The sequence below is a fragment of the Castanea sativa genome, chromosome 3 (genome assembly GCF_040712315.1).
Source record: "Castanea sativa cultivar Marrone di Chiusa Pesio chromosome 3, ASM4071231v1".
In the NCBI taxonomy this organism is placed as follows: Eukaryota; Viridiplantae; Streptophyta; class Magnoliopsida; order Fagales; family Fagaceae; genus Castanea; species Castanea sativa.
Genome location: NC_134015.1, coordinates 1,977,880 through 1,999,414, shown reverse-complemented (window position 1 = coordinate 1,999,414; position 21,535 = coordinate 1,977,880). Strand labels below are relative to the sequence as shown.

At 32.3% G+C, this 21,535-nt stretch overlaps 1 protein-coding gene across 1 annotated transcript; it reads left to right on the top strand.

The window, feature by feature from the left end:
* The first annotated feature begins 10,617 nt into the window (after positions 1-10,617).
* LOC142627877 (putative disease resistance protein RGA3) lies at positions 10,618-21,535 on the top strand. Its single transcript, XM_075801760.1, has 15 exons — positions 10,618-13,482; positions 14,894-15,123; positions 15,445-15,736; positions 15,917-16,088; positions 16,702-16,735; positions 16,851-16,993; positions 17,515-17,609; positions 17,741-17,896; positions 18,043-18,291; positions 18,810-18,862; positions 19,242-19,398; positions 19,716-19,759; positions 19,922-19,995; positions 20,167-20,349; positions 21,012-21,535. Exons 1-2 carry the CDS (start codon positions 10,618-10,620, stop codon positions 14,894-14,896), a joined length of 2,868 nt encoding a protein of 955 aa, XP_075657875.1. The 3' UTR covers positions 14,897-15,123; positions 15,445-15,736; positions 15,917-16,088; positions 16,702-16,735; positions 16,851-16,993; positions 17,515-17,609; positions 17,741-17,896; positions 18,043-18,291; positions 18,810-18,862; positions 19,242-19,398; positions 19,716-19,759; positions 19,922-19,995; positions 20,167-20,349; positions 21,012-21,535.

The following is a 21,535-nucleotide window of genomic DNA, read 5'->3' as shown; positions in this document are numbered from 1 at the left end:
GTTCAAGAGCTTTGTTATGTCCATTAAAGTTTAACATAACATAACTTTTACTTATAGTTATTGCATAGTAGCAGCATAATAGTCATTGTAATTTTTATTTAAAATTTTCTCTTTAAATTTAAAATTACACATATTAATTAATTGCAGAAAATATTATTTTTCACAAATAACCAAATAAAAAAATGGAAAAACAAAATCAATCTCTCTCTCTCTCTCTCTCTCTCTCTCTCTCTCTCTCTCTCTCTCTCTCTCTCTCTCTATATATATATATATATATATATATATATATATTGCAGTAATATTTAATGTTGCTATACTTTTGTTGCGCCACCTCATTCGTCATGCCATACATTATTTTTTAGATTGTATTTTGCTATTATGTTTCTTTCATTTCCCATCACAGAGTCTTCTCCTTCCATTTTATAACTTTAATTGAATCTTGGTTTGGATTAGTACTTAGTTTTTTTTTTTTTGAAAGTAAGAATTTGAGTTTATATCAAAACACAATCTATATAGTTATGAATTTGAATATGCCTATCAATTGTTTAAGTAATAAATTATTATAAAGTCTATCTTTTATTCCTTTAATTTCATTTTGATTTTTGATTAAGATAATATTATAATTTTGTGAAGAGTTTTAATTATCATAATAATCTCCTCATTCTTTAAAAGATGTGAAACTTGAAAAATAAATTTTGAAACTTATAAAGTTTAGTTGTATATTAAGAAAATATAACATACTATAACAGAAGTTAGAAGAATATAGTTCACCTTAAAAAAAATATTAACAAAAAACACAAAAAATAATAGAATTATATATTTGTAAAGATAAAAAGATCAAAAAAATACCAAATTCAGTTTTAATTGTGGCATGTAAGTTTAAGGTTTATCGAAAAAAATATAAAGAAAATACTTGTAGAAATTTTTTTTATAAAAAAAAATAAACAGTACTTAAAATAATTTTTACTTTTTATATACTACACTGCATTACATAATATATTTATATATTCAACTAATTATATTAAAAGTTGTATTGCACAAAATAATGGCTTAGAAGAACTTTACAAGGAATTAGGAAATAAAAAATATCACAACAATATTTTAAATTTTAAATTAGGTCTTCCTCAACAGTTACAGTCAACGTGAACTGTGAAGAAATTAAAGAACCAAGCCGCTCAGCCATACTTTGGAAATGGAAATTTGCTGCGAAAGAGTACGTAGGTAGATGGTGAAATGAATAAGGAGAAACCAAATAGCAAATAGTCTAGCTGCACAAAGTGCATGCAAATATGCAATAATGAAGTTGAGGGCCCACGTTCTGATATCTCAAAAGCAAAGCCAGCTCTGCTCTGGTCAATCAACGGATAAGTCGACATTGTACCTCACCGGTTCACACTGGAATCCACTCTATAATCTAAAAAGCAGAGCCAGCTCAACTGGAATCCAGCCTATAATCCAAAAAGCAGGGCCAGCTGTTATCCATGAAGGATGAGTCTGACATGAGCTTATTTCTTTTGGCTTATTTAGGCCGTTTTATAGTGTATTTTAAATAATAACTTTTAGTGCTTAAACAATATATTAACACATTAGTATAAGTCCAAACCTAATTTTATTTTGTGTGTAAATCAAATTTTTTATTTGTACTAGAAGTCGATTAGTCTAGGATTTAGTCTACTATATATATATACATATTATAGTTTATTGTAACACAGGATTTGTATTACACTCTAATATATTATTGATGTAGCCTTTTAGAGTTTCCTCCATGGATGTAGGCCATTAAGTTGAACCACGTAATTCTCATGTGTTATTGTGTTCTATATTTTATGTTTTCGCTTCTGCATCCATACTAGCATATTCAACATGGTGTATCAATAATAATATTTAATATGGTATCAGAGCCAACTTTCTATGGCCAAGGTTTTTTGTCCTTACAGTGTACTAAGACCAATCTTTGTATTCCTCGGTGATTCTTCGCTACGTTCATCTTCTTTGGCTTCCCACTGCTGCCATCAAATCTCTTTGGTATAGACATGCCACTAATAGAAGTCGCATCAACACTGCAAGACCATTGTTTTCCTCAAACCACCGTCACATAGCCAAACTTTATTCAAGGGATCTTCTCAATTTTATCAAATCTCAAGATTTCATCAAGCTTCCATCTTGAATTTGAGAGGGAGTGTTAGAGATATATTAGCCCATTAGTATAAATTCAAGCCTAATTCTATTTTGTGTGCAAGCCACGTAATCCTAGTGTGTTATTGTGTTCTATACTTTATGTTTTTGCTTCTACATCCATATTAGTATATTCAACATGGTGTTCAATGCTAATATTTAACATAATACCAGAGCCAACTTCCTACGGCCAAGGTTTTCTATCCTTGCGGTGTATTAAGAGCAATCTTTATCTTCTTCGATGTTTCTTCGCTGCGTTCATCTTCTTTGGCTTCTCACTGCTGCCGTCAAATCTCTTCGGTATAGTCATGCCACCGATAGAAGTCGAATCAACACTACAAGACCATTGCCTTCCTCAAACCACCGTCACAGAACCAAACTTTATCCAAGGGATCTTCTCAACTTTATCAAATCTCAAGAATTCATCAAGCTTCCATCTTGAATTTGAGATGGGGTGTTAGAGATATATTAGCTCATTAGTATAAGCCCAAGCCTAATATTATTTTGTGTGCAAGCCAAGTTTGCTACTTGTACTAGAAGTCTATTAGTCTAGGGTTTAGTCTACTATATATACACATGTTATAGTTCATTGTAACACAGGATTTGTACTACACTCTAATATATTATTGATGTAGCCCTTTAGGGTTTCCTCCGTAAATGTAGGCCATTAAGCTGAACCACGTAATCCTCATGTGTTATTATGTTCTATACTTTATGCTTTTACTTCCACATCCATGCTAGCATATTCAACATGGTGTTCAATGCTAATATTTAACATGGTACCAGAGCCAACTTCCTATGGCAAAGGTTTTCTGTTCTTATGGTGTATTAAGAGCAATCTTTGTCTTCCTCGGTGTTTCTTCGCTGCGTTCATCTTCTTTGGCTTCCCACTGCTGCCGTCAAATTTCTTCGGTGTAGTCATGCCACCAATAGAAGTCGCATCAACACTGCAAGACTATTGCCTTCCTCAAACCACCGTCACATAGCCAAACTTTATTTAAGGGATCTTCTCAACTTTATCATATCTCAAGATTTCATCAAGCTTCCATCTTGAATTTGAGAAGGGGTGTTAGAGATATATTAGTCTATTACTATAAGCTCAAGCCTAATTCTATTTTGTGTGCAAGCCAAGTCTGCTACTTGTACTAGAAGTCTATTAGTCTAGGGTTTAGTCTACTATATATACACATGTTATAGTTCATTGTAACACAGGATTTGTACTACACTTTAATATATTATTGATGTAGCCTTTTAGGGTTTCCTCCGTAGATGTAGGCCATTAAGCTAAACCACGTAATCTTCATGTGTTATTGTGTTCTATACTTTATGTTTTTGCTTCCGCATCCATACTAGCATATTCAACACGGTGTTCAATGCTAATATTTAACATGGTACCAGAGCCAACTTCCTATGGCCAAGGTTTTCTGTCCTTATTGTGTATTAAGAGCAATCTTTGTCTTCCTCGGTGTTTCTTCGCTGCGTTCATCTTCTTTGGCTTCCTACTGCTGCCGTCAAATCTCTTCGGTATAATCATGCCACCGATAGAAGTCGCATCAACTCTGCAAGACCATTGCCTTCCTCAAACCGTCGTCACAAAGCCATATTTTATTCAAGGGATCTTCTCAACTTTATCAAATCTCAAGATTTCATCAAGCTTCCATCTTTTATTTGAGAGGGGGTGTTAGAGATATATTAGCCCATTAGTATAAGCCCAAGCCTAATTATATTTTGTGTGCAAGCCAAGTCTGCTACTTGTACTAGAAGTCTATTAGTCTAGGGTTTAGTTTACTATATATACACATGTTATAGTTTATTATAACATAGGATTTGTGTTATACTTTAATATATTATTGATGTAGCCCTTTAGGGTTTCCTCCGTGGATGTAGGCCATTAAGCTGAACCACGTAATCCTCGTGTGTTATTGTATTCTATATTTTATATTTTTGTTTCCGCATTCATACTAGCATATTCAACATGGTGTTCAATGCTAATATTTAACATGGTATCAAAGCCAACTTCCTATGGCCAAGGTTTTCTGTCCTTACGGTGTATTAAGAGCAATCTTTGTCTTCTTCGGTGTTTCTTCGCTGCATTCATTTTCTTTGACTTCCCACTGCTGCCGTCAAATCTCTCCGGTATAGTCATGTCACCGATAGAAGTCGCATCAATACTGCAAGACCATTGCCTTCCTTAAACCACTGTCATAGAGCCAAACTTTATCCAAGGGATCTTCTCAACCTTATCAAATCTCAAGATTTCATCAAACTTTCATCTTGAATTTGAGAGGGGGTGTTAGAGATATATTAGCCCATTAGTATAAGCCCAAGCCTAATTCTATTTTGCGTGCAATCCAAGTCTGCTACTTATACTAGAAGTCTATTAGTCTAGGGTTTAGTCTACTATATATACACATGTTATGGTTCATTGTAATACAAGATTTGTACTACACTCTAATATATTATTGATGTAGCCATTTAAGGTTTTCTCCGTGGATGTAGACCGTTAAGCTAAACCACGTAATCGTGTGTTATTGTGTTCTATATTTTATGCTTTCACTTCCGCATCCATATTAGCATATTCAACATAGTGTATTAATGCTAATAAATATTTAACATTATACATTTTTTTACCTACACGTATTTCCAAAAAATACAAACAATATTATTAGGATAATAGTGTTGAGTTGTGCGTTAACAACTTTTTATTTTTGAAATTTTTTTGTCTTTTTATACTTTTATTTTATTTTTTCAACTCTATAAGTGCTGTTTGGGTTTTTTTTTAAAACTTTTTCTGACAAATTTTTTTGTCATTTTTGTACCTTAATAAGCATCGATCAGTGCTGGTTAACATTTTAATTTATTTATTTTAGCTTTTTTTTTACTATTTATGAGTCATATTACATTTTTTGGTATTATTTATGAGTTATATTGTACTATTCCGCTAACTTTTAATTTTTTTTTTCTAATAAATTTTTTTCAATTTCAGCTAAATAAGCTGTTCTGAAGTCTAAGCCATACTTCGTTAGTTCGCATTCATCTATTTACAAAGTGAATTTCTCCGCTGATTTACAATGCACAAGGTGAATTTCTCCGCTTAATTACAAAGCAATGAACTTTTTAAAGTTCTAGTACTAGTGGAGTGTCAACTATGGTGAAGAGAAAAAGGAAAAGGTTTCTTTTTTGAAGACAAACTCTTTTAATTCTCATTATATCTTTTATATTTAATGTAAATTTTAAAATTTTAACTATTGGATTGTAAATTTTTTTATGTTTTTAATACACATAAAATTTTTCTCAAATTAGATATTATTTATCATTCAATCAATAAACTTATTTTTTATGTAAAATTTTGATTTATAAAAATTTAAAATTTAAACATTTGACTGATGATATAGTTATTGATTTTTTATTTTCTTGAAATTTTGCAAGTATGGAAGATATAATAAGAACATGTAATCCAATTGTTAGATTTTTAAAATTCACATATAATAAAAAGATATAGAGAAAGTTTGAAGGATTTTTCATTAATTGTGAAAATTTGTATGATTTTAAATTTAATTATTTACTACTTATTTTTCTCAAAATTATACGTTAATTATTTTTGCATACGCTGTGTTATATTTTGCCACACACTCCATCTCACAACCTATGAATATTAAGATTGCATATATGTAATCTTACTGTTTATAGGTTGCAATTTTTTTAAGTTTATTAACCCAGATGGAGTGGGTTTTGAGTGACTTGAATTGTAAAATAGCAATGGATGAGTGATTACAATACCCGGTTTTGATCCTACAATCCAATCCACACGGCCCTAATAATGTGTAAGATCTCGATCTTGATTATCACATTGTGAATTGATGTTTACCACACAAACTTTATGGACGTTGGCCAAGCTTGGGATAAAAGATTCCACTAAAAACTTTTACAGGACTACAATTATGGTGTTTTTGCCTTTCCACATAATTTTTGTTCATCTTGCTTTGAATAAAGGCTAAAGGGATTCTACTTTTTTCATTTTAGTTCAAAATTTAGAGAGTGGTTTGGGTCCAGTGTCTAGTAGTATTAGATCTGTTGAGATAGTAAACCATGTTCATTTTTAAACATGTGTCACAATCTAATCGGGTCCAGTGCACTGAAAGCACTGGACCTAATCCAGATCCAAAAATTTAATTATATTAAAGGCATGGTTTTCGTACCCAAAACGGGTTTTTATTTTTTATTTATTTTAAGAATTAGAAAATAAAGTTAATTAAAGTTTTTAAGGTCAGATCGAAGTTTGACCGAGGTCAAACCGTGATGATGTCATAATTAATTTAGTAATTAATTAATATACAAATAAAAGTATATTAAATTAACTAATTAAAATACAAATAAAAGCATTTTAAATTTGTAAATATTAGCAAAATTGACTAAAAATATCAACGAAAATTGAAACAGACTTTCAAATAAATTTTCATGATATTGTAAGATTAATAAAGAATAATAGAACATAAATAAGCATGAAAAAAATGTATAATTATCCTTCAAGTAGAAATTTTTTGATTAAATAAAAAATCGCTTTTAATTATTTTAGTTAATTCCCATTTAAATGAATTATTCTTAAATTACAAGTAAATTTAGCAAAGAAAACAAATTTAGTAATATTTAATAAATTGAGAAAGAGATGATATAATAAGAAGAAAAATAATAAATCATGTAAGTATAAAATAAATAGAATAATAGATCATTATTAAGCACAATGAGTCCAAATGGTGTGTTGGTTACAATGATAGTCTTGGATCTTATTTGGGGGCTCAAGTTGAAAACCATGGATCAAGGTAATATTAGTTTGAGAGTAGCTAATGCTAGTGCTCCTATAAACTTACTGATTTGGTTATATTTATGGTTGACTGGATTGTAAATGTATGATGTTCCAAGTGGATTTCATTGGAACGTGTAAGAGTGACCTAAAAGAAAATGTAGGTGTTAATTACAAGTTGTAAGTTGTAAGTTGTAAGTTATAAGTAATTGATCAAATCTTCGATTATCAATTTGAATCATTTTATTTATGCATTTATACGTGGATCTATTCTAATTATCTTTTATGGTCCGTTTGGATTGAGGAATAGGGATGAGGAGTAGTGTAGAGTAGAGTAAAATTGACCAAAATTAATCTATTTTCAACCAACTCTACTCTACTCTACTCCCTTCTACTCTCCTTTTCTCTCTTCTCAATTCAAATGGACCCTTATATAAAACCTTACCAAGTAATGTCAATCTTAAATTTCGTCTTTATATATGTGGGTGTGTGTGTGTATTTCTTGTGGAAGGGAATAATTGGAACTTTGGAAGAAATTTGTAAAGTTTTCCTCACCAACAAAAGGGGTTTTTTTTGTCAGCTAATTTTGCAAACATATTAATTATGTGACTAAAATTGAAACATATTAGTTATATAGCTATATTTGAAACTCGAGTCTCTAAAATTCAAGTTTCACTAAAAACTAATGTATATATATAATCTCAAGAAAACTCGAGTCTCGGACTAATAGGCCATATAATTAATATAGGTCAATTTTGGTCGCCTAACTAGCATGATTGCAAAATTAATTCCGTAATGTTTTTTTGTCTTTAATAATATCCTTTTTTTTATGAACTTTAATAATATCCTTGGTTACCTAAAAAAGAAATAATAATAATAATAATAATTTTTTTTTTAAAAAAACAACAACAATAGCATAGCGATGGTTTTGCATTAGGAACATCATGGAGGACGACAAAGAAGTATAGTAGTACTGTACAAAAAACAAAAGCAGAAGTATATTAGTATTATACAAAATAAGGGTCCGTTTAGTAATGTTGTTCTAGTAACGCTGTTTGTATTTTTTAGAAATACGTGTGAGTGAAAAAATGTGTAAAAATACGTGTAATATTGTTTAAACACTGAAAACTATTATTCAGAATATCCTACCAAATAGTTCCTAAATAAATAAAATAATTTTTTTGGAGCAAAAATAAAATGATTAGGGACTTTATAATAAAAGTGGAAAATTCATTTTTGGAAGAGTTTCGAATAGAGTGTGAATTGTGGGGATTGATGATGGATGTAATGCGTGAATTTCACTGATTAGAGTGGGCCCTCTTAAAAGTGGAGAAAAGAAGAGTGTGAATTCTGAACATACTGCATGGACTTCATCAATGTGAACCTTTAAAAGAAGAGAAAAAGTCTTTTTTTTTTTTTTTTCTCTTTTTAAAATTTTCTTCTCCCTATTCTCAAAAAAAGAAAAAGTCTTCTTCTTCATATTAATTTACACCTACTGTTACACTTCTTCCAAGATTTTTCCTCCATTTTTGCATTTTTATTGCCCTACTATTCTCTACTTTACCGTTACATTTCCTTCATTATTTTCTCTTTCTTAGATTTTGACTCTTCTTTTCCCCATTTTATTTTGTATAAATTTGATATCATTTTTCCCATTTAATCCATATTTTTACCAAAGATTGTGTTTTGATATAAGCACAAATTAATTTATTTTGGTGGATTTTTGTTTTTTCTTGTAACTCCAATAAAGGTTTATGGGTTTTTTTTTTAAATATATGTTTTGGACTTTTTTTAAAAAAAAAATTTCCCATCATAATTTTTTTTCCTTTTATAGCTTTGGTTGAATTTTGGTTTGGGTTAATACTTAGTTTTTTTTTTTTTTTGGAAATAGGAATTTGTGTTTATATCAATTTGTGTACATGACTCTAAATTTGAATATGCTTACCAATTGTTTGAGTAATAAATTATTATAAAGTCTAATTTTTATTCCTTTGGTTTTATTTTAATTTTGGTTAAGATAACATTGTAAATTTATGATGAGTTTTGATTATGATAATTTCCTTATTCCTTAAGAGATGAGAAATTTGAATAATAAATTTGAAACTTATAAAGTTTAGTTACATATTAGGCAAATGTAACGCATTACAACAAAAGTCAGAAGAATACGATTCACCTTAGAAAAATATTAATCAAATACACAAAAAATAATACTAGAACGATATGTTTGTAGAGAAAAAAAGATAAAAAAATACATGCAGAAATTTTTTTTTTTTAATTAGACAATACTTGAAGTAATTTTTACTTTTTATATATTACACTCCATTATATAATATTTATATTCCCACACGTCGCATGGGTTTGCCGCTAGTTACTTATAAGTTACAACTAACTGATCCATTCTCTATTTACAATCTGCATTCTTTATGTGTTATATATCCAATGCATGGATCTAGGCTAATCTCTATAAACTTTATTAAGAGTTGATGACTTTTCCAAATGTGGATAATAGCCAATAGGTTTAAATTCAATCTCTATTAGTCATTTATATATAGGCTTAGGGCCTAAAAAAGAGAGTATCTCCTATTAACAATGGAGTAATGGGAGGAAGTTTGTAAGATACTGTGAAAAAAAATTCCCAAATTTTCGTTAATGACAAGAGTTTAATGGCTTTATTGGGTTCAAATGTTCCTCTCTTATGTTAGAATCTCATTTTATCTCTTTTGTGTTAGAATCTCATTTTATCTCATTAATGAGCACATTTCGTTATATTAAAAAAATTCATATAGAACTAGTGAATAAACATTGGGCAGGCTGCTTGTAAATTTTAATATGATTTTTTTTAGGAAATTTATAGTATTACTACTATAGGAGTGGGAATGATTTTATGTGTGAAACACGCTAACACTAACATACGTACAATTAATACCGGGAAGAAATCTAAAGTTGATTTGCACAAAAAGAAGATATAATCTAAAGTTTATATTATATATGGTGCTATTGCCTTTTCAATATACTTTTTCATTCATAGTTTTTTCTATGATTTTGTCAAAATTTCTGATGCGCATGTGATTTAAGGATATAACATATTTGCGTTGCATGTTCTTTTGTGCTAAATTAACTATGTTATCTAAATCTGGCTTGTTTTAACCAATGTCCCCAAACCCAGTATGGGTTCTAATGTCTTTTCGTCAGGGTCCCATGCATCATGGAGGAAAAAGAAAAAGAACTATAGTACAAAAATGACTATTGGCCAGAGTAGGCCCTCTGACTTTTCGGTGGGTTGAAGAAAAGTTAGGATCAGTGACTGTGAATTGTAAACTGATAATACACCGCGTGGACTTCATTGGCCATAGTAGGCCCTCAGGCTTTTGAGATAGTGGATTCCAATGGGCAATGGATGCTTTTGTCATTGCATAGGGTACTTGGGCTTTTTCACTCATTGTTTATAGGTGGGGCTTCAATTATTTTGAGTTTTACCCCACAAATTGTTAATAAGGAGGAATATATTCTATTTATTGGTTCATTGACGCTGTGAGTTTGTTATTTGGTTTTGAGTTTCTCCTTTCTGAATCACACTCTCTAATCTAGCTATCTCCACTTCCTGTTTTTTGTATTGTCAATCGCAATTTCACTCTCCAACTATGGCTGAGGGACTTGTTACTGATCTCATTAGTCAGTTGATTTCAGTTGTTGTTCGGGAGGCAGAACAAGAGATAAGGTTGGTCGTTGGTGTCGAGAAAGAAATCGAAAAGCTTAAAGACAATCTACGAACTGTGCAGGCGGTGCTCAACGATGCTGAGAAAAAACAAGTTACGGATGACACTGTGAAGGTTTGGTTAGAAAAGCTGAACAATGTGTGCTACAAGATAGAAGATGTGGTGGACGAGTGGAACACTGAATTGATCAAATCAGCAATCCAGAATGGATTTGAAGAAAATGCTGAAAATGCTCCTGTTATGAAGAAGCAGGTATGCTCCTTTATCCCATCCCCTTCATGTTGTTTTGGTCAAGTTGATAAACTTACTAGGCGTCATGACATCGCTCACAAGATAAAAGAGCTTAATGTAATATTAGATGATACTACAAAAGAGAGAGTGAGCTACGGGTTTGACTTAACTAATTACCCTGCCTTTACAGTAGTTGATAACTGTAAACAAACTACTTCTCATGTTGATGTGTCTGATATTCTTGGCCGTGATAAGGTTAAGAATGATCTTGTGAGCATCCTATTGGGTAAGGGTACTGAAAAAGAAAAACACCCCCATGTCATCTCTTTAGTGGGCATGGGCGGTATTGGAAAAACCACTCTTGCCCAATTCGCCTACAATGATCAGGAGGTGCAAGCCCATTTTGATATAAAAGTGTGGGTTTGTGTTTCAGATCCTTTTGATCAGTGCAAGGTTGCCAAAGCAATCCTTGAATCTATTGAAGGTCAATCCACCAACTTGACTACATTGCAAAGTCTATTGGATAGAATTTGTGATAGAGTTGGGAGAAAGAAGTTTTTTCTTGTCTTTGATGACGTGTGGACTGAAGACTTTGCAAAGTGGGAGCAATTTAGAGATGCACTCAAAAATTGTGGTTCCCAAAGTAGTAAAGTTCTAGTCACAACACGCAAAGACGAAGTTGCACAGATGATGGAAAGTGCGAATATGATCATGTTGGATAAATTGTCAGAGGAAGACTGTTGGTCGATGTTTAGTAAAATAGCATTTTTTGATAGGGATCGTCAGCAATGTAAGCAACTAGAAAACCTTGGCAGGCAAATATCAAAGAGGTGCAAAGGCTTGCCCCTCGCAGCAAAGACTCTAGGGAGTCTCATGCGCTTAAAGAAAAGTGAAGACGATTGGAAGTATGTTTTGAATAGCAATTTATGGGAATTAAAATATGTTGAAAGAGGTCTTTTTGCACCATTGTTATTGAGTTATTATGATTTATCCTCACCATTGAGACGGTGCTTTTCATTTTGTGCTGTTTTTCCTAAAGATTATGCCTTTTCTAGCGATGAGTTGGTATTTATGTGGATGACACTAGGATATATCGAGTCGAAGAAAAATGTGGAGATAGAAATCATTGCTAGAGACTACTTTGAAAATTTAGCAGTACGTTCGTTCTTCCAAGATTTTGAGAGAGATGAGAATGATGGCAAGATAGAAAAGTGCAAAATGCATGACATAGTGCATGACTTTGCACAATTAATGTCAAAAAATGTGTGCTTCACAATCAATTCTAACATAGGGTTGGAAATTGATTATAAAACTGCCCACCATTTGGAGTTAGAAATTCCCAAAGAAGCCCAATTTCCTGAGTCCATTTATAGTGCAAAAAATTTGCGCACCCTCATTTTTGTAAATCGAAGTGATTATTTGTTGTCTACTTTATTTCAGCATTTTAGATGTTTACGAATATTAACTTTGGAGGATGTTAAAGGTGGTGGTATATTAAGGAATCTTCCAGATGCCGTGGAAAATTTCATACATTTGAGGTATCTCAAATTAGTCAATTATTGTGGAGATGCATTGCCTGAAACCATTTGTAATCTTTACAATTTACAAATTTTGGATATTATAATTGATGGCGACAGGTTCCAAAAATTGCCACAGGGAATGAGTAAACTGATTAACTTGAGACATTTTAATTTGGATTTCAATTTGGATTTCTATTATTATTTTTTTGAGACAAATAATGTAAAGTTTCCAAGAGGGTTTGGGAGATTGACTTCTCTTAGAACATTACGTTCTTTCAGTGTAAATGGTAAGGATGATGACGAAAGATGTAAATTGGGAGAATTAAAAAATTTGAACCACCTTCAAGGGACTCTTGCAATATGTGGGTTGGGAAGCGAGGTAGATGAATGTGAGGCCATGAATGCACAACTGAAGGAGAAGAAAAACCTTCATACTTTGAAGCTAATATTTAAGGAATGGGATAGTGAGGAAATAATAAGGGAGAAAGATGCATTAGTTCTAAATGCCTTGGAGCCACCTCCTAACTTGGAATATTTAAGTATTGAATGTTATTACAAGGCACCGATAATGTTTCCTAATTGGATGATGTCCTTAACCAATTTAAAAGAACTTGTAATTAACCATTCATCTTTAGAGTGTTTGCCTCCTTTGGGGAAACTTCCATTCCTCAAATCATTAGAGATGTGGCTTAATAGAAGATTAAAAAAGTTAGGGGTTGAATTTATGGGAATAGAAGAATCCGAAAAGAAGGAGAAAGGCGATATAATAATAACACTATTCCCAAATTTGATATCTCTCTCATTTGAGCTTTTATTTGACTGGGAAGAATGGAATGGGATTGAAGAAGAAGAAGACTGGATCAGAAGATTCACTATAATGCCACGTCTTCAAAATTTGACAATTGGCGGGTGCCTTAAGTTAAAGTCGCTGCCGAACTTCCTTCGTACAACTCCATTACGGAAATTGGAGATCAGAGATTGTCCAATTCTGGAGGAACGCTGCAAAAGAGACGGTCAAGAATGTGAGTCTGAGCCAAAGGTAACTTCTTCTGACGCTTCTTCTTTTCCTTCGGCTTCTTCTTTTACTTTCTGCCAAAATTTCCCGTTAGAAAACAAAAAAACGTTGGTTGATGAATTATCTGGTTCTCAGTCATTTGAATTAGGCGATTTATTGTTTAGATTGGGTTATTTTGTGATTTATCTAAAATTGCTTAATAAATATCCAAATGAATTGAATATCCTTAAAAATCTCTTTCATTTGCGTATGAAAACAGATCCATTGCCTACCTATATCTTTCTATTTCATTTACGGTTTCCTATTTATATGGGTTTTCCTCATTTTCTTGATTTAAGGCTGTGGATATAAGACTAATCTCAAATAACCCATGTGGTTTTCTTTTGGTTCATGTAGAAAGACGATGAACTAAAATGGTCCCTGTGATCTCTGTGTTTTTGGGTTCATTAGTTTTAGCTTCGAATAGAGATTTTTGGATGATGATGATGATGGTGAAAGATGATTTTTGTCTATAACTCCCTCAAAAAGATATTAATTACAACTTTGGTAGATAAATTTATCAGATTTTGGTAAAATTCACAAAGACACTGACACCAATGGTTCAATTTGTATGCCCACTGTGAATGTGTGGAAGATTCTCTATTTGAAAAGAAAAGAAGAGTACCAGAAATAATGTTACCAAAATTCTGGCATGCTGGCTTTCTTTAGTAGTCAATTTAATAACAACTTTAATTAGTAATTTGAATTAGGCGATTTGTATATTGCTGTATTCATATTGCAGTGTGTTGTACGCATCTCATGTTAGCTGTGTTGATTTACTTTGTTATTTATAGATGGCACATGTCAAATGGTCAGGCTCCTTAGATTCAATTGAGGTGCCTGTTCCTATAGAGATGAGTGTCACCCCAAATCCATATGTTTGTGAGTTTGTGTACAGGGTAGGCAGCAAGGTTAGAGTACCATTTCTTTGGTACTGTTTTGCATAGACATGGTTATGTATTCAGACTTCCTATGTACTTGGACACCAGTTCTTTTGGTTTTTTTTTTTTTTTTTGGGACCATCTTGTCTATTTATTCAGCCTCCCCCTGCCCCCAATGTTGATTGAAGAAGATCCTCTGTTTTTGAGAGGAGTCGTCTCTTCACCGTGTGCTGCACACTAAGGAAGAGTTGGAGACTCCAGCACTTCATTGCTTTGCACCTTTAGAATCTGAGTAGTTTTGCAATTGGGAATAGGGAGTTGCTATTTTGACATGTACTGATATTTAAACCTTTTGAACAAGTTCTTTCTACACAAACTTTCATAAATATCAAATCTATCTTTCAAAATCCTTAACGACCTGAGCATATGCAAATGCCTATTCCAGTAGGTATTGGTTTGTATAATAAGCTGTCTCAAATAACTCATATGGTTTTCTTTTGGGCATGTAAATTCAGTAATATGAAGAAGATTTTGATGAAGATGAGGTTGATGAAGAAGAGGATGACAAAGTACTCCATGACAAAAAAGAGGATGATGAAGCAGAGCACCTATGATCTCTTTGTTTCTGGGTTCATGAATATTAGCTACACGTTCGGATTTTTCGATGATGATGGTGAAAGATTATTTGCAATGCTTGATTCAGCATGCAAGATTGATAATGAGATCGTGCAAATAGACAGTTGAGGTAACTTCTTCTGCCGCTTCTTCTTCTCCTTTGGCTTCTTTTTTTTTTTTTTTTTGTGAAATATAAATTTTAAATTTAAAAAAAAAAAATCAACTAAAAATTTTAATTGTCTATCAAAATTTCACGTAGAATAAAGAAAAAAAATAACTCGCTGGTTGATGAATTTATCTGGTTTAATCTGAATCAAGCGATTTATATTTTATATTATTGTACTACACATAACTAGCATGCATAGCATCTGGTTCCTAGATTTGTTTAACTGCTCCGTAGGTTCTATATATTTGATATCTCTCACATTTTGGTGTTTCAATTACTGGGAAGAATGGAATGGGATTGGAGGAGAAGAAGAGGAAGAAGAAGACTATATCAAAAGATTCACTAGAATGCCACGTCTTCAAGACTTGGAAATCCTTGTTTGCACAAAGTTCAAGTCGGTGCCGAACTTCCTTTGTACAACTCCATTACAGAAATTGAAGATCTCGACATGTCCAATTCTGGAGGAATGCTTCAAAAGAGGGATAGGAGAGGACTGGCCCAAGATTTCCCACATCCCTAACATCATCATTGATTACAAGTACGTGCAAGGCAATCAAGAATCTATGCCAGAGCCGAGGTAACTTCTTTGGATGCTTCTTCTTCTATTCCTTGAGCTTCTTCTTTTATTTTGCAATATATCAATATTAAATTCATAAAAATTTGCATATAGATAAAACAACTCCAATTGCTCTCGCTAATTTCCTACTGTTATTGACTAATCTGAAATAACTCATATGGTTTTCTTTTGGGCATGTAGGATTTTCAGAGCTATGATGAGGAAGAAGAGGACCTATGATTTTGTATATCTAGGTTCATGATTTTAGCTTCAAGTAGATATTTTTGGATGACAATGGTGAAAGATGATTTATGTGTGTGGGCAAAGTTCATTCTTGGCTTGATTCAGTGATAGAAGTCTAATCCATTCATGGGTAACTTCTTCAAACTCTTCTTCTTCTGCTTTGTCTTCTTTTTTTATTAGAACTAACTATCAATTAATTATCCTACTTATCTGTCAAAAATTCCCTAAAAAACAAAGAAATACAATTGGTAGCTAAATTTATAAGATTTTGGCCAAAATCTCAAAGACACTGACACCAACAGTTCAATCCTATATTCTCTTTTGTGTGTAATCTCCATAAATTTGTTAAGTGACTCTATTAATTGATTGAGGTTTTGTCCACATTGATCAGACTTCAGTAAAGCTAAACGTAACGTTTTGAAACATGTACTTCTGTAATTGTTAATTCTTAGCTCATGTAAATTTTGAAGCAGTACTATCTTTTGTCCTACTGAATACCAATTTATGTTTTCCACAGTTAAACTTCAAGCTCTAGTTTTTGGCCCATTGTCCATGGATTTGAGTCTAGAAAAGTTCAAAATATTCGTTATAATTTGAATAGAATTGACAATCAAGATTGTGGCATTATCATTTTCATGATGTTAGTTAATTACTTAATTTCCTCTGCTTGAGCATTTGGAAGTGCTGATGTGGTACCATTTGTTTTATATTATTGGCTGATCCTATGCAATGCATGGTTGCAGTTTTCTAGTTCCCCAATGTGTCACTGGTTGAAAGGTGATGGTCTGTTCACAATCCTTGTTTGTGAGTTTATTCAATTTACAAGCAAAAAATAAATTTCAAGAAAAATATTATGATATTAACTTATAGATTTTTTTTCCTGGTATAAAAGACAAGAACTTTTCAGTGTTCATAAATTTAGCTACAAGTTCATATTTTTGGATGATGATGGTGAAAAGGTATTTGCAATTGTGCGTGTGTTAGCAAAGTTCAGCAACGGCTTGATTCGGCATTGCAGTTCTGACCCAGTAATGGGTAACACCTTCTTCTTCATCATCTTCTTTTATTTAACCAAAATTTCAATTAATTATCCTACTCATCTCTCAAAAATTCCCTCAAAAAGATAATAATCAAAACTTAGGCAAATTAAATTTAAGATTTTGGCCAAACTCACAAAGACACTGACACAAATGGTTCAATCTGGTATGCCCACTATATGCAGCTTTACTAGAATGTGTGAATGTGTGGAAAATTCTCTATTTGAAAAGAAAAGAAAAGAAAAAACATAATACCTGAATGAATGTTACTAAAATTTTAACTTGACATGTTCACTTTCTTTTGTAGTCAATCTAATAAGTTGGTGACACTTGAAATGAAATCTATGTAACGCTAGTCTTAAGAAGAAAGAGAGGGGCCCTCAAGGCTTTAAAATAAATTTGTTAATTATCAAGTCTGAAAGTTATAGGGTTAGGTAATTGCTATTTATCAAGTTATAAAGAAATATCATATGCTTATTTCTTGTTTTAGAGTCTGAAGTATTTCATTACATGAAAAAGTGTGAAGTACAGGAGGCCCGTTACTAGCAGGAAAGAAGAAGAAACTACTTATACCTTGGCTTTGTTAAATGGATCATTTACTCCTTTGCTGTGAGGTATATTGATATTTTCTTCTTAACCATTTGTCTATTTTTCCTTATCATTTTGTCCATTCTTCATAATCTCATGCTAAATATTTAATTCTTTTTGGCTTCATTTGAACCAAACATCTGATTCAAATATCTAGGGATGTACATTTTGTGATGAATCAAATTTTCACACATGGATGCTCATTTGAGAAAGGGCCACAGAAGCAGGTCCACTATCATTTCATAATGGAAACTAGGATGTGCATCATGGAACATATCATGTGCAATCCATATTATATGGTGGTAGATGAAAGGTGAGCTAGGTAATTGAGCAATTTTCAACTCATATAATTTCTGGCCTTATGTTTTAGGTTTGAAATTTGCTTGCTAAGTTTCATGGTTTAGTGTTATACATTTAGGAGATTGATGAATGCAAAAGTTTGTGGATTTCTTTTCTCAGTGATTGAAGAGTTTCGTGTCACGGTAGAGGGGGAAGAGTGTGATGTTTCCACCAGGAATGGAGGGGATGAGATGATAAATGCTTGATTTTCTTTTTACCATTGCTAGTCGCCCAATTTGGAATGACATTCAAAAATGGAAATACCTGAATTAGTCACCAATATGTGCAAGGAAAAAAGAAGAAGAAGAAGGCAATGAAGCCATTTTACTATTGTTTGCTCTAGGCAGTTCAATTCTGATTCACCTATAGGTAAATTTATATTCTTTGGATCAAGTAACAATCACAGAACAACATTCTTGGTAGTAAATCAAATTCTTTATTGGTTTGTTGCAACTTCTTTGCTTTCCTATTTATATCTGTCTCACTCCAGGAGTTTCCTCCACAGTTTGGTTTATTTCCTTCAAGATGTAGGAAACCATATCAAGAGTGCAAGTCTGATTTATTTGGCCTGTGGTTAAAATCTAATATGAAGATATTGGTTAAACATAAAATTTGCAATAGTTGAAATATAATATGTAAGGTATCTGATTTAATTCTCATTGGTTGTTTAACACTGTTTAATCAGCCTTCAGAAGCACTTTAGCTTACCCTGATATCTTTTCTAACTATTGAAAGAATGTGCCTTAAAGCTGGGATGTAATCTCATATTGATTCGTTTGGAAGCAATTAATTATAACTTGGAGCATTTTATATTTTCTAAGACAATTTTTCATTGCAAACTGCTCCGGTATTTCTGTTTGATAATTTTTCATTTGTATCTACTTCAGTTTTATTTAATGGCAGTAGACATAGCTCAAGAGCGGCTTTTGTCGTTTATGAGGTAATGTAACTTGTTTACCATTTTATTGGTTTTTTTTGTTTTTTGTTTTTTTATGGGTTTAAAATTGGAGTTTTTAAGTTCCCTAAAAGGACTGAACTATTTGATATCAAGAAGAATTTGCTAGAAGATTCTAATTTATATGTTTGAAACTTGTGTTAAACAGTATTCTTCTGTGTAGGGGAGTACCCTCAAAAGCTTTTGCAGCTACAACTCCTAAAACCATTGACAATGTCATATCTAGCTCATCTCCTAGTGTAAATGTTTAAATCTCAAAACAATTTTCTTCTGTTTGTCATTCATGTTTTCAGATCTTAGACAAAGTCTTCTAGTTGTTCCAAATAGCATTCAACCAACAGATTAACATATACCTTGTGGGCAGATTATTTCTGATGGACAAGGAAGATAAGATCAATCTCAAAGATGAAACCCCATCAGGGACGTCAAGAATTCAGTTGAGGAAGGAAATGAACATGATCTTCACACCACCACTCACAACGGAAATCAAGGAAGATGATGCCTCCCAATTATATTATATGGTATATTTTTCCTTTAACTTCCATTTTGTCTGTTTGATTGTCAAATCCATGCTTACTGCTGCTTCTCATTTGAACAGTCTTTGGTAGCTCTGTTTTGTTGTAGGAATTAGGTTTATATTTTCTTTATTATTTTTATGCTCCTCATGTTGCTTATGAGTTAAATAAGTTGCAAGGCATAGTAGTGCAGTTTACTGTAGCAATTAGCACTCCGCTTCTGGAGTCTGTCCTAGTAATCACCTTTTTTTATTTAGTGAAAAAAAAAAATTCTGGCTACTACTTTATTTGCTCGTGATGCTCATCCCTTGTTTGTTGCATAGACTTTGAAATTCATGTTAACATGTTATAGCTCCTTGAAATTAAGGTTAGTCTACTATATATATTCACTTTAGATCATTACATTGATGTCCATTGTGATTAAAAGTAGTATAATTCTAATCATTAAAAAAATTATGCCTTCTTTGCAAACTTTTACTTCTGATGATGCTTGTTACTTCTAATCATTACATTCCTTGCTTTGCAATAGACCTCTGAGGACAGAGAAAGGATGTTCAATGAGTGCTTGGGGATGCGATCATGGATTTTGAACTGCCAAGGGAAGTAAGTTTTTCCTTTTTACTAACTAATATTTCCAATGACCAAATTTTCTCGAATTTCTCCTTCATTATTCCTCTGCTGGCTTTATAGGTTCTCTATCTGGATGTAACTATTTAGTTTCTTATGGCTTTCTTTACATTAATCTGTTGGGTATGGTTGTCACTCATGATTCAGATCACAGAAGAAGCTCATTAATCTAGTAGCCAGCTAGTGTTTGAAGTTATAAGCATGGAGAATGGTGTAGTGTGCTACAGTGTTGAGTTTTATAGCGATGAACATCTTTTGACCTCAGATTTCATATATTGAGGCCTTAATGTCATCTATTTTCTCCTCAACATCAGGGTTATTACACTGAAGGTTTGCATTTTTCTTTCCTTTGTTTTTTTAACTTCTCATAATTAAGGTGCTTTTCTTTTAGCCTTTTTAAGTTATCTAGGAGGTATATTTGTGAGTGTAATCCTCATTATGTAGTTCTATATGATTCCAATAAAATAACTCAACATCATTCCACCATGTGTTTATCTAAGTTTTAAATCATAGTCAACAAATTGGAAGTTACTGGGGATTAAGAGGTCTGGTCAAAGCTTACATTTTCCATATTGTTGTTTTTCAATTGCTGATTTTATCTCAGTCACGCACTGTTTGGAATTTTGCTAAACCTCTGGCATCAATTAAATATAATGCTACAGTGCAATAATGGTTATGTCCAGCACACACAGAAATTTACTACGATATTCAGTGTGGTGGTGTACTAATTGAGAATTTGCTAGAATTTGTGGGTGGGAAATCAAAACACCATATTGATCTTGCGATGGGTTTGAGCTTTAGACTATAATAAGGAAATAGAAGAGAAGTTTGCTGAATATTTTTAATTGATAGAATCATTTTCATGTGAAAGTAAAATATTTCGTTTGATTTTCCATAATAAACCTGTTGAAATTTTTTATTTCTCAAGCTTTGCTTTTGTATTTTCTGCCCTATGTCCTGAAGCTATGACCATTTTTGTTGAACCTATGCAGTCTAAACTTATTGGAGAAGTGTAGCTTATGCTGGTGAAAATCATTAAGCAGTGATGCACCTCATATAGCCATGTCTTACATTTTGGTGCGAGATAGCTAATTGAAAAGGCTCCATATGCAGAACAGAAAAGTTCTATATATCAAAACAACAAAGCTCTGTTTCTCTCCTCCCCGAAGCATTGTCCTTGTTTACGAAGTCATGGGCACAAAAAGGCTTATAGATGAGGCTCCAATCAGCATCCTGAATGTAACATATCATGGATGTCAAGAAGAAACAATGTCAAGCAGTGACATATGGATAGGAATCAAATGGCTTTATCTATATCTGTAAATTCCTGTTTCCATGTTCTTTTGTTGTTTGAATGTGAATGACTGGTTATCAAGTTTTTCATTATAGGGACGTGATTTCAAAAGTACGTAGATTGCTTTTGTTAAGAGAAAAATTTTATTTGTATAACCGATATTTCTTTCAAATTTCAGCTTTATGATCATTAACAACCAAACATAAAATATTGCAGCTGAAA